At 45.3% G+C, this 17704-nt stretch overlaps 1 protein-coding gene across 5 annotated transcripts in view; it reads left to right on the forward strand.

Moving 5' to 3' along the window:
* The window catches only part of LOC120979628 (E-selectin-like), a 1421133-nt gene that overhangs the window by 1077590 nt on the left and 325839 nt on the right, over positions 1-17704 (forward strand). For all 5 annotated transcript variants that reach the window (XR_005774339.1, XM_040408494.1, XM_040408497.1 and 2 more), the window contains one exon: positions 7942-8127. Coding sequence is in view for 4 of the 5 variants with exons in the window: in XM_040408494.1 (XP_040264428.1) it covers positions 7942-8127 (186 nt within the window). In the remaining variant the exon portion in view is untranslated. The remainder of the gene's footprint in view (positions 1-7941; positions 8128-17704) is intronic.

Consider the following 17704-nt stretch of genomic DNA (forward strand, 5'->3'; position numbering starts at 1 on the left):
TTTGTAAAATCTGTTTTGAATACCCTGAGGGGTGTAGTTTCTTAGATGGGGTCACTTTTATGGAGTTTCTACTCTAGGGTCGCATCAGGGGGGCTTCAAATGGGACATGGTGTAAAAAAAAACAGTCCAACAAAATCTGCCTTCCAAAAACTGTATGGCATTCCTTTCCTTCTGCGCCCTGCTGTGTGCCCGTACAGCGGTTTACGACCACATATGGGGTGTTTCTGTAAACTACAGAATCAGGGCCATAAATATTGAGTTTGGTTGTTAACCCTTGCTTTGTAACTGGGAAAAAATTATTAAAATGTAAAATCTGCCAAAAATGTGAAATTTTGAAATTGTATCTCTATTTTCATTAATTCTTGTGGAACACCTAAAGGGTTAACAAAGTTTGTAAAATCAGTTTTGAATACCTTGAGGGGTGTAGTTTATAGAATGGGGTCATTTTTGGGTGGTTTATATTATGTAAGCCTCGCAAAGTGACTTCAGACCTAAACTGGTCCCTAAAAATTGGGTTTTTAAAAATTTCTGAAAAATTTCAAGATTTGCTTCTAAACTTCTAAGCCTTGTAACATCCCCAAAAAATTTAATATCATTCCCAAAATGATCCAAACATGAAGTAGACATATGGGGAATGTAAAGTAATAACTATTTTTTGAGGTATTACTATGTATTATAGAAGAAGAGAAATTGAAACTTGGAAATTTGCAATTTTTTACAAATTTTTGGTAAATTTGGTATTTTTTTATAAATAAAAATATTTTTTTTTTACTAAAATTTACCAGTGTCATGAAGTACAATATGTGATGAAAAAACTATCTCAGAATGGCCTGGATAAGTCAAAGCATTTTAAAGTTATCACCACTTAAAGTGACACTGGTCAGATTTGCAAAAAATGGCCAAGTCCTTAAAGTGAAATAGGGCCTAAGGGGTTAAATTACTGTACATGTTAACATTTTTCTGTGGGTTAATATGATTGCCACAATACCAAATTTATGTAGCTTGTGTTATTTTGTATTACTATTGAAAATGAAAAAACTCTAAACATCTCTAAATAATTTTACAATGTAGACGTAGAACTTTTTTATTTTTCTGTTGATTGAAGTGTGTAAGGGCTTTTTTTTTAGAGAGCTGAGCTGTAGTTCGTATTGTTCTTTTTTTATTTTTTCTAGCTGCTTAGATGCAATGGTTATATTGCTGCATCTAAGGAGGTTAAGGTAATCTGTCACCAGTTTTCTGCTGCCCTCACTGTCAATAAACAGCTCCAGCACATGCCAATGAGTCTCCATGTTAATGATCTCATGGCTCTCCCCGCCCACATCACTCCTGTAGCTACAGGAGTGACGTCACTAGTTGCTCCGTGAGAGCGCGCACTGATAAACTCTGATCTGAACCAGCATCACGCCACCGGCCGGGGAGTGTGCTGTACGGTGAAGACTGTAAAGGACCTCATACTTACCAAATAGAGAATGTACCTCAACAAGACAGCACTGGTGATAAGGTAACATTTACAAGAAGCAATAGCGATATTGAGTGATTGAAATTGTACAGGATTACCCACCAGTGTACACTCCAGAGCGCGGTACCACTAGTAAACTGAAAATGCCTTTATTAAACGCGGCAGTTTGTGCAGTGCTGCTGCGGTACCGCAGCCACATAGGTACAGCAAACAATAGTGCGCTACTGTAGCAATAAATACTGATACTTAAGTCAGCAAGGAAGTTGACTTACATTTAGAATTGGCGTTTTAGAACAGCATTTTAGACACCGGTCTTAATAAGCCTGTACACTGGATCGCCGAAGTTATGTACAGGCCGGTGCCTCTACATCACTTCAATGATCCAGTGCAGGGGATTATTAAGACCGGCTCTATTATTTATATTCTATATACTTACATTTCATTACTAAAACTAAAATTTATTAAATATGTGAACTAGATCAAAATAGCATTAGATGAAAGGCAAGCTGTAGAGAGAAGCTTTTATGATGGTCTGTGATGCACTACAGAGAATGAAAAAAGAAGATCTGAAAATTCATATCACCCCCTTTGCCCATTTTAAAAATAAAGATAACCAATGAAAAATTAAAGCTCATTAGCATTGCCACGTCCCAAAATGCATGTACTAAATAAAATGTGATGAGAAAGTCATACACTCCGCAAAATAAAACTACAGACCACCCCGTGAAAAAAATTTAGCCCTTATACAGATATATATACAGCCAGGTCCATAAATATTGGGACATCAACACAATTCTAAAATTTTTGGCTCTATACACCACCACAATGGATGTAAAATGAAACTAACAAAATGTGCTTTATCTGCAGACTGTCAGCTTTAAGTTGAGGGTATTTACATCCAAATCAGGTGAACGGTGTAGGAATTACAACCGTTTGCATATGTGCCTCCCACTTGTTAAGGGACCAAAAGTAATGGGACAGAATAATAATCATAAATCAAACTTCCACTTTTTAATACTTGGTTGCAAATCCTGTGCAGTCAATTACAGCCTGAAGTCTGGAACGCATAGACATCACCAGATGCTGGGTTTCATCCCTGGTGATGCTCTGCCAGGCCCTACTGCAACTGTCTTCAGTTCCTGCTTGTTCTTGGGGCATTTTCCCTTCAGTTTTGTCTTCAGCAAGTGAAATGCATGCTCAATCGGATTCAGGTCAAGTGATTGACTTGGCCATTGGATAACATGCCACTTCTTTCCCTCATTGTAATGGGGATAATGAGGGAATAACACACACCTGGCCATGTAACAGCTGAGAAGCCAATTGTCCCATTACTTTTGGTTCCTCAACACGTGGGAGGCACATATTCAAACTGTTGTAATTCCTACACCATTCACCTGATTTTGATGTAAATACCCTAAAATTAACCACCTCAGCCCCCATAGCTTAAACACCCTGAAAGACCTGGCCACTTTTTACACTTCTCACCTACACTACTTTCACTGTTTATTGCTCGGTCATGCAACTTACCACCCAAATGAATTTTACCTCCTTTTCTTCTCACTAATAGAGCTTTCATTTGGTGGTATTTCATTGCTGCTGACATTTTTCCTTTTTTTGTTATTAATCGAAATTTAACGATTTTTTTGCAAAAAAATGACATTTTTCACTTTCAGTTGTAAAATTCTGCAAAAAAAACGAGATCCATATATAAATTTTGCTCTAAATTTATTATTCTACATGTCTTTGATAAAAAAAAAATGTTTGGGTAAAAAAAAATGGTTTGGGTAATAGTTATAGCGTTTACAAACTATGGTACAAAAATGTGAATTTCCGCTTTTTGAAGCAGCTCTGACTTTCTGAGCACCTGTCATGTTTCCTGAGGTTCTACAATACCCAGACAGTACAAACACCCCACAAATGACCCCATTTCGGAAAGTAGACACCCTGAGGTATTCGCTGATGGGTATAGTGAGTTCATAGAACTTTTTATTTTTTGTCACAAGTTAGCGGAAAATGATGATTTTTTTTTAATTTTATTTTTTTCTTACAAAGTCTCATATTCCACTAACTTGTGACAAAAAAAAAAAAACTTCTATGAACTCACTATGCCCATCAGCGAATACCTTGGGGTGTCTTCTTTCCAAAATGGGGTCACTTGTGGGGTAGTTATACTGCCCTGGCATTCTACGGGTGCTCTTTGGAATGTGGGCCCCTTTGCCCACCTAGGCTGCAAAAAAGTGTCACACATCTGGTATCTCCGAATTCAGGAGAAGTTGGGGAATGTGTTTTGGGGTGTCATTTTACATATACCCATGCTGGGTGAGATAAAAATCTTGGTCAAATGACAACTTTGCATAAAAAAATGGGAAAAGTTGTCTTTTGCCAAGATATTTCTCTCACCCAGCATGGGTATATGTAAAATGACACCCCAAAACACATTCCCCAACTTCTCCTGAGTACGGAGATACCACATGTGACACTTTTTTGCAGCCTAGGTGGGCAAAGGGGCCCATATTCCAAAGAGCACCTTTCGGATTTCACCGATCATTTTTTACACATTTTGATTTCAAACTTCTTACCACACATTTGGGCCCCTAGAATGCCAGGGCAGTATAACTACCCCACAAGTGACCCCATTTTGGAAAGAAGACACCCCAAGGTATTTCGTGATGGGCATAGTGAGTTCATGGAAGTTTTTATTTTTTGTCACAAGTTAGTGGAATATGAGACTTTGTAAGGAAAAAAAATAAAATAAAAAATCATCATTTTCCACTAACTTGTGACAAAAAATATAAAATTCTAGGAACTCGCCATGCCCCTCACGGAATACCTTGGGGTGTCTTCTTTCCAAAATGGGGTCACTTGTGGGGTAGTTATACTGCCCTGGCATTTTCCAGGGGCCCTAATGTGTGGTAAGTAGGTAAATGACCTGTGAAATCCTAAAGGTGCTCTTTGGAATGTGGGCCCCTTTGCCCACCTAGGCTGCAAAAAAGTGTCACACATGTGGTATCGCCGTATTCAGGAGAAGTTGGGCAATGTGTTTTGGGGTGTCTTTTTACATATACTCATGCTGGGTGAGAGAAATATCTCGGCAAAAAACAACTTTTCCCATTTTTTTATACAAAGTTGGCATTTGACCAAGATATTTATCTCACCCAGCATGGGTATATGTAAAATGACACCCCAAAACACGTTGCTTAACTTCTACTGAGTACGGCGATACCAGATGTGTGACACTTTTTTGCAGCCTAGATGCGCAAAGGGGCCCACATTCCTTTTATGAGGGCATTTTTAGACATTTGGATCCCAGACTTCTTCTCACGCTTTAGGGCCCCTAAAATGCCAGGGCAGTATGAATACCCCACATGTGATTTCATTTTGGAGTTCATAGAAATTTTTTTTTTTTTTGGCACAAGTTAGCGGAAATTGATTTTATTTTATTTTTTCTCACAAAGTCTCCCTTTCCGCTAACTTGGGACAAAAATTTCAATCTTTCATGGACTCAATATGCCCCTCACGGAATACCTGGGGGTGTCTTCTTTCCGAAATGGGGTCACATGTGGGGTATTTATACTGCCCTGGCATTCTAGGGGCCCTAAAGCGTGAGAAGAAGTCTGGAATATAAATGTCAAAAAATTTTTACGCATTTGGATTCCGTGAGGGGTATGGTGAGTTCATGTGAGCTTTTATTTTTTGACACGAGTTAGTGGAATATGAGACTTTGTAAGAAAAAAAATAAAAATTTCCGCTAACTTGGGCCAAAAAAATGTCTGAATGGAGCCTTACAGGGGGGGTGATCAATGACAGGGGGGTGATCAGGGAGTCTATATGGGGTGATCACCCCCCTGTCATTGATCACCCCCCTATAAGGCTCCATTCAGATGTCCGTATGTGTTTTGCGGATCCGATCCATGTATCCGTGGATCCGTAAAAATCATACGGACATCTGAATGCAGCCTGACGGGGGGGTGATCAGGGAGTCTATATGGGGTGATCACCCCCCCGGAAGGCTCCAGGGAGACGCCTGTATGTGTTTTGCGGATCCGATCCATCTATCAGTGGATCCGTAAAAATCATGCGGACATCTGAATGGAGCTTTACAGGGGGGTGATCAATGATAGGGGGGTAATCAATGACAGGGGGGTGATCAGGGAGTCTATATGGGGTGATCACCACAGTCATTGATCACGCCCCTGTAAGGCTCCATTCAGACGTCCGTATGCGTTTTGCGGATCCGATCCATCTATCAGTGGATCCGTAAAAAACATGCGGACATCTGAATGGAGCTTTACAGGGGGGTGATCAATGACAGGGGGGTAATCAATGACAGGGGGGTGATCAGGGAGTCTATATGGGGTGATCAGGGGTGATCAAGGGTGAATAAGGGGTTAATAAGTGACAGGGGGGGGTGTAGTGTAGTGGTGCTTGGTGCAACATATTACTGAGCTACCTGTGTCCTCTGGTGGTCGATCCAAACAAAGGGGACCACCAGAGGACCAGGTAGCAGGTATATTAGACGCTGTTATCAAAACAGCGTCTAATATACCTGTTAGGAATTAAAAAAAAATCACATCTCCAGCCTGCCAGCGAACGATCACCTGTGGACGTCGGGCCCTCATATCACCCTCATGGAATCTGTTTCTGACCGTTTGAGCAAACACATGCACATTTGTGGCCTGCTGGAGGTCATTTTGCAGGGCTCTGGCAGTGCTCCTCCTGTTCCTCCTTGCACAAAGGCGGAGGTAGCAGTCCTGCTGCTGGGTTGTTGACCTCCTACGGCCTCCTCCACGTCTCCTGATGTACTGGCCTGTCTCCTGGTAGCGCCTCCATGCTCTATACACTACGCTGACAGACACAGAAAACCTTCTTGCCACAGCTCGCATTGATGTGCCATCCTGGATAAGGTGCACTACCTGAGCCACTTGTGTGGGTTGTAGACTCCGTCTCATGCTACCACTAGAGTGAAATCACCACCAGCATTCAAAAGTGACCAAAACATCAGCCAGGAAACATAGGAACTGATAAGTGGTCTGTGGTCACCACCTGCAGAACCACTCCTTTATTGGGGGTGTCTTGCTAATTGCCTATAATTTCCACCTGTTGTCTATCCCATTTGCACAACAGCATGTGAAATTGATTGTCACTCAGTGTTGCTTCCTAAGTGGACAGTTTGATTTCACAGAAGTGTGATTGACTTGGAGTTACATTGTGTTGTTTAAGTGTTCCCTTTATTTTTTTGAGCAGTATATATATATATATATATATATATATATATTAGAGGTGGGACGACGAATCCATCAAATCCACGAACCCCTTGATTATTGCTGGATTCGTGGGATTTGTGGACTCGAATCCCGTTATCGAATAATTGGCCGATTCCTTTCTATGCGGGCAGGAGCGGGCGGTTTACTTTAAATCAGCGCATCTTTATTACCTTACAATGAAGCTCCAGTAACAGGCAGAGCGGGCGGCGGCTTAACGCCACTTACTCACGTGACGCGCCTGCTCCGCCTGCTTCATTCATAAAGTGGGAACACTTTTCCGGAACACTTGCCGGAATGCCGGATCTCGCATTATTTTCCATTGAAATGTATTAATGCTGGATCCAGCCCCAAGTGTTTCGGAAAAACGGACCCAGTTTTGCAGTCTGCGCATGCGCAGACATTTAAAAATGTGATAAAGATAAATACCGGATCCGTTTTTTCTGGATGACAACCGGAGAGACGGATCCGGTATTGCAATGCATTTGTAAGACGGATCCGCATCCGGATACGTCTACAAATGGTATCCGTTTGCATACAGATTGCCGGACCCGGCAGGCAGTACCAGCGATGGAACTGCCTGCCGGAATCTAACAACGCAAGTGTGAAAGTACCCTTACCCAGAGAATGCTGTAAAAGACTTTAGCAAAATTGCTGGGTTTTTTTTCCAATTCCAACCCATTTGGATTTTTTTTCCAGCATTCCACTACATTGTATGCAATATATGCAGTGTTATTTGAAAGTACTGTACAACTTGTCCCACAAAAAACAAACCCTTATAAAGCTATGTGAATGGAAAAATAAAAAAGTTATGACTCCAGAAGGCAGGGAGTGAAAAACAAAAAATCCCTACATCAGACAAGTGTTCAGCACTTTATAAGTGCGTTATTGTTCTGTATGGCAGTATTATTTATTCAGTATATGGACATGTTATTTATTGCTAAAGTTGATCTTTGTCCATTCAAATTATACAACCAAATGCAGAAATTATCTAAAAGTATTTCAAACAATGAAATCAGACATACTTGTACTAGAAATACCTCTAATGCAATTATATATGCACTTGAATAGATTTTGTAACAACAACCAGCAAATAAAATCTGTTATTTTTTTTTTCATTATTATGGTTTGTTTTAAAATAAAATCTGTTATTAACTTTTCAATAAATGTTATGTTTTACATGGTTCAAGATATTTTGAAAATACCAACTTTTTTTTACAGCTGTTTCTTGTATGAGCCTGCAAAGTCCAGAACATGGTAAAGTAAATTGCTCTTATGCATTCGGAGAATACAGATATAAATCCATTTGCAACATCACTTGTGAGGAGGGATTTGATTTACAAGGATCAACATCACTTTTGTGCCAGAACACAGGAGAATGGTCTGAATCTACACCCATATGCTTAGGTAAATACTTTGCTACACAGCATAAAAACTTTTGGTGGTTAGAAATAGTGTTCTTTTTTCTGGTTTCTTTTCGTTTTTTTTATTGTATACTATTCTATTTTACTGGCATTTTTTAAATCCCATGTAGAAATTCCAGAAAAAAAAAAAAAAAAAAAACAACAACAAACATTACAAATCACATTAAAAACAGCTATCTCATGGCTGCAGAGAGCCTGTATAGTGGTGTAGAACACTTTGCTTTGTAGTAACATGCATAGGGAGTCTGCTGTGGTAGTGAGACAATGCTGTGAGTAGCTATGACACTCAGATGACAGGAGTCGATCTTAGAATCACTGCACACTTATTTGGGCAGTTACGGGGCCAAAACTGACAAAATAACTCAAGTGTGAACTCAGCTTTAGGCCTCATGCACACAACCGTTTTTTTTTGCGGTCCGCAAAAACGGGTTCCGTTTTTTCCGTGATCCGTGACCGTTTTTTCGTCCGTGGGTCTTCCTTAATTTTTGAAGGATCCACGGACATGAAAAAAAAGTCATTTTGGTGTCCACCTGGCCGTGCGGTGATCAGCACAATTAACCCTTCAGGTGCCACACCTGAAGGGGTTAATTGTGCGTATCATAGCCCCCTGTAAGAGATCAGGGGCTGCCAGGCAGCAGGGGGCAGACCCCCCTCCCTCCCCAGTTTGAATATCATTGGTGGCCAGTGTGCAGCCCCCACGGCCCCCCCTCCCTCTATTGTAATATAATTGGCCACCAATGATATTACAATAGAGGGAGGGGGGGGCCGGGGGAGGCCGCACACTGGCCACCAATGAGATTACAATAGAGGGGGGGGGGGGGGCCGGGGGAGGCCGCACACTGGCCACCAATGATATTCAAACTGGGGAGGGGGGGGGGGGTCTGCCCCCTGCTGCCTGGCACCCCCCTGATCTCTTATAGGGGCTATGATATGCACAATTAACCCCTCAGGTGCAGCACCTGAGGGGTTAATTGTGCGGATCACAGCCCCCTGTAAGAGATCGGGTGCTGCCAGGGGGCAGTCATGTACACAGTTCGTAGTATATTCAAACTAGAAGCGTCCTCATCCCTATGGGAACGCCTCTGTGTTAGAATATACTGTCGGATATGAGTTTTCACGAAGTGAAAACTCATCTCTGAAAAAGCTTTTATGCAGACGGATCTTCGGATCCGTCTGTATGAAAGTAACCTACAGCCACGGATCACGGACGCGGATGCCAATCTTGTGTGCATCCGTGTTCTTTCACGGACCCATTGACTTGAATGGGTCTGTGAACCGTTGTCCGTCAAAAAAATATGACCTGTCCTATTTTTTTGACGGACAGGAAACACGGATCACGGATGCGGCTGCAAAACGGTGCATTTTCCGATTTTTCCACGGACCCATTGAAAGTCAATGGGTCCGCGAAAAAAAACGGAAAACGGCACAACGGCCACAGATGCACACAACGGTCGTGTGCATGAGGCCTTATAGGTCAAATGTTATGGACAGGTATAAAGAACTGTGCAGAGGCCCAAGATCCTACTATAGTGTGAAAGAGCAGACTCCTTTTACACCATGGTCAGCTGATTCCACATAGATGTCTAGAACCTGTTCTATTAAACTCTTATACAAGTAGAGCCCCCCGACAGAGTGAATAGGGTGTCAGCAGTTAGTTTTGTGTTGACGTCACTGATTATTTTGCCCTTCCTCTAATCCGTCAGAACAATAACACCAAAAAAAAAACATCCTGTCTGTTGATCATCCGCCTTCACTGTGTCAGCATTTGGTCAGTAATCCATCAGTATTGCTAGAGCACAAAAAAAAAACAGGAGTGGATTCAAAACAGAGGTGACACGTGAATGAATAGTTGCATGTCTTCTGTGTTTTGTACCCACTCCTGCTTTGGTTACCAAAGCATAAGCCAATTCTGCTGCAAAATAGAGACCATGTTATACAGGCCTTGACAGCTGCTACATAGACAGGAGTCCGTTGTGTGTCTCATTTTTCCTTCCTTCTGACAGATCATAAGAAGGGTCAAATAAATGATGATGTCAACCAGCCCAAAAAGGCAAAAATAGTGGCCCAGTCATGGGATGGGAATAGCATGAGAAATACACAATAGTGACCCAGTGACATAGTGGTGAGGTGGCAACAGCATGAGGAGACCACAGAGTAGTGATGTTGCAACAGCATGAGGAGACCACAGAGTGGTGATGTGGCAGCAGCATGAGTAGACCACAGAGTGGTGAAGTGGCAGCATGAGGAGACCACATAGTGGCCCAGTGACATAGTGTTGAGGTTGCAGCAGCAGGAAGAGACCACAGAGTGGTGATTTGGCAGCAGCATGGAGAGACCACAGAGTGGTGAAGTGGCAGCAGCATGAGGAGACCTCAGAGTGGCACAATGACACAGAGTGTGGAGGTGGCAGCAGCAGCATGAGGAGGCCACAGTCTAGAAAGGTGACAATGTAAAGGTGGCAGCAGCATAAGGAGACCACAGAGTGGTGATGGTGGCAGCAGCATGAAGAGACCACAGAGTGGGGAAGTGGCAGCAGCATGAAGAGACCACAAAGTGCAAGGTGGCATAGTGTGGAGATGGCAGCAGCATGAGGGAGACCACACAGTGGTGATGTGGCAGCAGCATGAGGAGACCACAGAGTGGTAAACTGGCATCAGCATGAGGAGACCACAGAGTAGTGATGTGGCATCAGCATGAGGAGACCACACAGTGGCCCAGAGACAGAGTTGTGAGTTGGCAGCAGCATGAGAATACCCAGAGTGGCCCAGTGACATAGTGGTTGAGGTAGCAGCAGCATGAGGAGACCACAGAGTGCCCCCCTTCCAGTCTTCTTAACTGGACACAAACAAACCCTAGCAGCTGTCTTCAGAGGAACAGTGAAAAAGGGACAGGAGACATCAAGGTATCATAAGGTAATTATAGATCTTTTGGCAACCAACTATAGGTAGTCACACGGTAACTATTCCAATATACTATCACTATATAAGAGCCACATACATACCCCTGTTTTTTCCGCCATTCTCATATACTGTACTTCCTGGATGCTCCTGGAGGAACAGGAAAAACGTTTCTCATTAATCTGCTTCTTGCCAAAGTACGAAGTGCTGGGTGACATTGCTCTGACATTGCTGGTGACATTGCTAAATATATCATCTTTACGAGCGCAATTACTTCTATTTTGGTAGTAACAGGTTTACTTTAAAGAAAATGATGTCCTCAAAACAGTAGCACATTTTTTAACCACACACACAAACCACATACAAAATAACCAGTGCAAAACTGGGCAATTCTCATGGGGTGACTGCACAAACAAACAATGAAATCTACCCGTGCGAAGCCGGGTCCTTCTGCTAGTATATATATATATATATATATATATATATAGAGTGGGGTTTTGCTCTGGTAGACAGGATAGCGGACGCAGTATAGAGGGAAATCACAAAGTCTTTAACTTAAACAGTTTGGGGTTTATTCACACATAAGGAAAAACAAAATGACCGTTCACAGTCTTGGTGTTTGTTCACACCATGCAATGTCCATAGAACAAAATCATCTCCTGATTAGCAGTTTTCCACCCGCAGTCCACAGCAGGCTTCAGGGGCCCGTTTCCCAGCATGCGGCTCTCAGCCCTTTAGCACGACACAAATTCACAGGTCCCAAAACACAGAGACCTCCCTAGCTTCTCTGTCAGATGGAGGATAAACCACACCCAGCCGAGACTGCTGGCTGGGTTTTATATAGGCCAAAAAGACCCGGCCTGGAGCATGGGGAGAAAGCCACCCACCCAGCACTTTGGCTACTCCCGGTAAGAGCCGGCTTAGATCGGCTTTACAGCAATACTTACAAAAAACGGTGTCAGTCGGCACTAGCTGCTGCTGACACTTAAAACTACCGGGCTCTTACCTCACCGAGGCCAGGAATCTCGGTGTTACATACCTTCCATCAATTATGGACCCTTGCGCCTTCCTACATACCTCCCCCCTTTGTTCACCCTGAGGGGGTGAACACCCACCAGACAGTGTACCTGGGATAGGGCATCAGTGTTTCCCTGTAACCTGCCTGCCCTATGTTCCACGGGAAAATTTAAAGTTTTGTAATGACAAGAACTACCTGGTGACTCGAGCATTCATCTCTTTGGCCTGGCTCATCCACTTGAGAGGGGAGTGGTCGGTCACCAGACGGGACTTTCTCCCCAACAGGTAATAGCGGAGAGACTCGATTGCCCATTTGATGGCCAGGCACTCTCTCTCCACTGTACCTAGTCTCGGCTGGGGTAAGCTTTCGACAACAAGATGTTTCTCCCATTGATGTCCTGAGAGAGTACAGCTCCGAGGCCTACTTCAGAGGCATTGGTCTGTACCACAAACTCCCTCTTGAAGTCAGGCATCACCAATACCAGGTCCCCCACACAGGGCAGACTTCAAAGAGGAGAAAGCCTTTTCCGCCTGCTCATTCCACTTAACCGTCACTGACTTGTGTCCCTTCAAAAGGCCTGTCAATGGTGTGGCGACTGTAGCAAAATTGGGGACAAACCTCATAGAGTACCCCACCATACCCAGGAATGACTTTACTTTCCGAGTAGTGACAGGTCGGGGCCAATTCCTAATTGCCTCAATTTTCTTCACCTGAGGTTTGATAACTCTGCGCCCAATTACATACCACAGGTACTTGGTCTCTTCTAACCCTATTGCGCACTTTTTTGGGTTAGAGGTTAAGCCAGCCTTCCGAAGGGAATCCACTACAGCCTTTACTTTAGGTATGTGACTTTCCCAGTCGGTCCTTTGGATAACGATATCGTCCAGTACGCCAAAGTGTGTCCCATCCGCAATGTCCCATCCGGCTTGGGTATTAAGACTATCGGACTGGCCCATTCACTTTTTGACTCTTGATGACACCTAGCTGGAGCATTAGCTGAACTTCCTCCGCGATGGCTTGTCGCCGATCCTCGGGTAACCGGTATGGTTTTAACCAGACTTTTGCCTGAGGCTCAGTGATAATGTCATGTCGGACTATGGAAGTGCATCAAGGGGAGGTCCGAGAACACATCCGTGTTCTGACTAATGAACTCCCTGGCTTTCTGAGCCTGTTTAGAGGAGAGGCTGTCAGCAATTTTCACTGTGGCAGCTGCTTCTCTTGCTTCAGACAGAGGGGCAGAAACCGCTTCCACTAGGAACCCTGGTTGTGAGCTGTCTTCCGTACAGGTTTCCCTATTTTTCCAGGGTTTGAGCAGATTCACATGGTACACCTGCTCCGGCTTTCGCCTCCCTGGCTGGTGTACCTTGTAATCTACCTCTCCAATTTTTTTAAGTACCTCATAGGGCCCCTGCCACCTAGCTAGGAACTTACTGTCTACGGTTGGTACCAGAACCAATACCGGATCACCTGGGTTAAAGTTCCGGACCCGAGCCTGCCGATTATAGACCCTACTCTGGGCTCGCTGCTCTGCCTCATACGCTCCCTAACCAGAGGTAACACTGTTTCCATCCATCTTTGTATCTGGGTGACGTACACAACAACACTTTTGTGAGGTGTGGGTTATTGTTCCCACGCGTCTTTGGCCACACCCAGCAGACCGCGATGGTGTCTGCCATACAGCAGTTCGAAGGGCGAGAACCAAGTAGAGGCCTGGGGCACCTCTCACACTGCGAACATGAGATAGGGCAAAAGAAGGTCCCAGTCTTTCCAATCCTTAGACACCACTCTTTTTAGCATATTTTTTATGTTTAATTAAACCTCTCTACCAGGTCATCCGTTTGCGGATGATACACGGACGTCCGTAGCTGCTGTTTATGTGGAGCAACTTACAGAGTTCCCTCATGACCTTGGACATAAACAGGGTCCCTTGGTCAGTCAGAATCTCCTTAGGCAGACCCACTCGAGAAAACATCTCTATTAACTCCTTAGCTATGAGTTTGGCTGATGTATGACGCAGTGGCACCGCCTCTGGGTATCGAGTGGCGTAGTTGATGATGACCAAGATGTGTTGGTGCCCTCTAGCGGAATTCGGTACCGGGCATATGAGATCCATAACAATTCACTTGAACGGGACCTTGATAATCAGGAGGGGTACCAGGGGACTACGGAAATGTGGCTGGGGGCTCGTTATTTGGCAGGTTGGGGAAGACTTATAATACTCTTCTACCTCTCTGAACACACCGGGCCAGTAAAACAGTTGTAGTATCTGGTTCTGTGTTTTCTGCATTCCCAGATGACCCCGAGAACATGCTGGTGGGCTAACTCTAACACAAGTTTGCGTTAAGGCTGGGCCACCACCAACTGTTCAATGGATTCACCTCACAGCTGGTTTACCCGATACAACATATCTTGATGAACCACAAAATGGGGAAACACTGACTCTGCCCCTGGTTGTTGTGGTTCCCCATCTAGTATTAATACATTCTCCCAGGCTCGGGATAGGGATGGTTCCCAGTGTTATGCAGAACCAAAATTATCCCCGGAGACATTGAGGTCTGCCAGCTCAGGACCCGGCGGCAAGTCCTTCATGTCTCCCAACTTCACACTTAGCGGCGTTATCTCCCCCTCTTCCACTGAAGTGGCGGTCACCCCAACCGATGGCCCTTCGGACTCAGGTTCCCAGGATTCTGGTCTCCCCCCTGAGCCGGGCCACTCTGCTACGGTTACATCTGTCTCACGGGTATCGGTAACTTTCGTATCCGGCCATAGTGCTGGGAAACCGGGGCAGTCTCTCCCAATTTTCATACTTTAATTTTGTGGTGACGGCCATCTCATGAGTCCACCTGCCGGCCACCGTTGACAAAGAGAACAGGGCAGTGGGATAGTCCTTTAAGTCTCCATGAATAAACACAACGCCGACTTTCCGGCCAGTATACTCAGCGGGCCGCACCAGGGCAGCTCTTACCAGGGACACCAGGCTCCCTGAATCCAGCAGTGCCACCACCAGAGTGTCCCCCCACTTCCGCCTGGCACAGGTGGCTATTGCCTATAATCTTGAAGGTACCTGTGGCACACAGCTTCCTGGTATACAATGAGTGGCGGCAGCCATAGTTGGTATTCATGGGTTCACCCCGATGGGGACAGTTGGCCCTTTTGTGTCCAGGGTCCTGACACCGCCAGCAGACCACCTGGGCATGGTCTGCAGGGGGTACGTCCCGGGCGGGTTTTGCTAGGCACCAGCCGCCGGGTCTGGGGTGGAGATTTCCGGGGTTTGACGGGCCCCCTCCCAAAAGAACCCCCCTGTAGTTTTCTGGTGGCCTCGTAGCGCTCCACCAGGTCGACCATCTCTAAAGCATTACCAGGAGACACCTGGCCGATCCAGTGCTGGAGAGGGTACGGCAAAGCCCCCAGAACACATCCGCCAACAGATGGTCCAGCATAGCAGTGGAGTCAATACGTCAGGCTGCAGCAATTTTTGCAACTGATGTAGCAGGTCATAATATTGTGGTCTGGCGGGTTCAACCGGGTTAAATTCCCACTGATGCACCTGCTGGGCCCGGACCAATACAGTCACCCCCAGTCTTGCAAGGATCTCACCTTTTATGGTCAGGTAGTCGTCCGCTTGATTATCGGGTAGATCGAAAAACACTTGCTGAGGGCCAGACGCCAGGAACAGAGCGACGACCTCAGGCCACTGGTCTCAGGGTAACCTCTCCCTCACGGCCACCTTTTCGAACACTGCCATATAGGTCTCATTGTCATCCGAGGGGGGTTATCTTAGGGATTGCTGCACGGACAGCTTTCTGGGCATCGTGGACATTCTGGGACGCTCCTGCCGCTTGCAACGCCATCACATGTTGTAATAGCAGCTGGTTAGTTTCCTGCTGTTGCTTGTTAGCCTCCCAGTGCTGCAAGTTAGCCTCCACAGGGGCTTTCACGACCGCCTCCATTTTGTCAGGGGACACGGGTCCTAACCTTGCCAGCTTAATATAGGCCATACACTCGTGCCCAGGGAAAACAAAAACTTTTCTGCCTTCAGACCTGCCTCACTGCATTTGCCCGCATCCAACACCAATTGTGGGGATTTGCTCTGGTAGACAGGCTAACGGACGCAGTATAGAGGCAACCACAAAGTCTTTAACTTAAACAGTTCAGTGTTTTATTCACACATAAGGAAAAACAAAAAGTGACATTTGCAGTCTAGGTGCTTGTCCACACCATGAAAAGTCCACAGAACAAAAACCTTCACCTGGTTTGCAATTTCTCCACCTGTGGTCAACAGCAGGGTTTAGGGGCCTGTTTCTCAGCATGTGGCTCCCAGACCTTTTGCACGGCACAAGTTTTTAGATCCCAAAACACACAGGGACTGACAGCGCTCCACTGTCAGAGAGAAGTAATCCACACACAGCTGAGACTGCTGGCTGGGTTTGATATAGGCCAGTAAAGACCCGGCCTGGAGCGTGGGAGAAGCTACCCACCCACCATTTGGCTACTCCCAGTAAGAGCCGGCCCGGATCAGCTTACAGCCATACTATAATAGCAACGTGTTAACCAGCACTAGCTGTCGCTGACACTTGAAAATATCGGCTCTTACTTCACTGAGGCCAGGAACCTCGGTGACACATACCTTCCGTCAACGACAGACCCTGAGCCTTCCTACAACAGGTATATTTCATCTATTTCATTGAATGTTTCTGTGTGTTGTTGTTGACAGTATCTCCCATAACAGAGACCTCTACAGTACCCTGCCCCCTTAACAGTGAACTCCACAGCCCATCACCCTTAACACTGACCCCCCCACAGTGCCTCGCCTCCTTAAAATGGGACCTCCACAGCAGCCCATCCCCTTAACTTTAACCTTCACAGCAGTCCCCCCCTTGAAAAGTGAGTTTCACAGCACCCCACTCCCTTGACATTGACCTCCTCAGGGGCCCACCCCCTTAACATTGAGCTATACAGCACCCCACCCTTAACAATGACCTCCATAGGGGACCATCTCCTTATCTGTGAACCCACAGTACCCTGCCACTTTAATAGTGCCCCCCTGCCCACTTAACATTGAACTCCACAGTGCCCCCCCTTTAACATTGACCTCCACAGCGACCTGCCCCCTTAACAGTAACATACACAGTGAACGCCCCTTTAACAATGGAACTCCATAGTGCCAGTCCCTTTAACAATGAGCTCCACAGCAGCAGCTACTTTAATAGTGGTCCTGCCCCCTTAAAAGTGACCTCCACAGCAGCTGCCCCTTAATAGTGGCCCCTGCCCCATTAACAGTGATCTCCACAGTGCCCTGCCGCTTCAAGACTAGGGTGTCACAGTTTAGGGGAAGGGAAACACCAAATACACACCACAACAAATAGACAACAAACTAGGTCTCAAAAGCTAAGAAGAGGAATGGTGACCTCCTAGTAATCCCTAGGCCTTTCCCTAACTCCTGACAGTATGAGCAGATCCTGATGGTGGAAATACTCATACATCGGATACCTAAAGCCCTGCTAAAACTGACGAGCCCTAGGATAGGTAGCAGCGGATGAGACAGCTGGTTCCTTCCAGAATGAATAAACCTGCGTCTCCCTGAGGCCCAGAAACAACACACTCCAGATAATAAGAAACAGTGAAGGTAACAAGTATAGAGATGG

Source organism: Bufo bufo, chromosome 9 (genome assembly GCF_905171765.1).
Source record: "Bufo bufo chromosome 9, aBufBuf1.1, whole genome shotgun sequence".
NCBI classification, from domain to species: domain Eukaryota; kingdom Metazoa; phylum Chordata; class Amphibia; order Anura; family Bufonidae; genus Bufo; species Bufo bufo.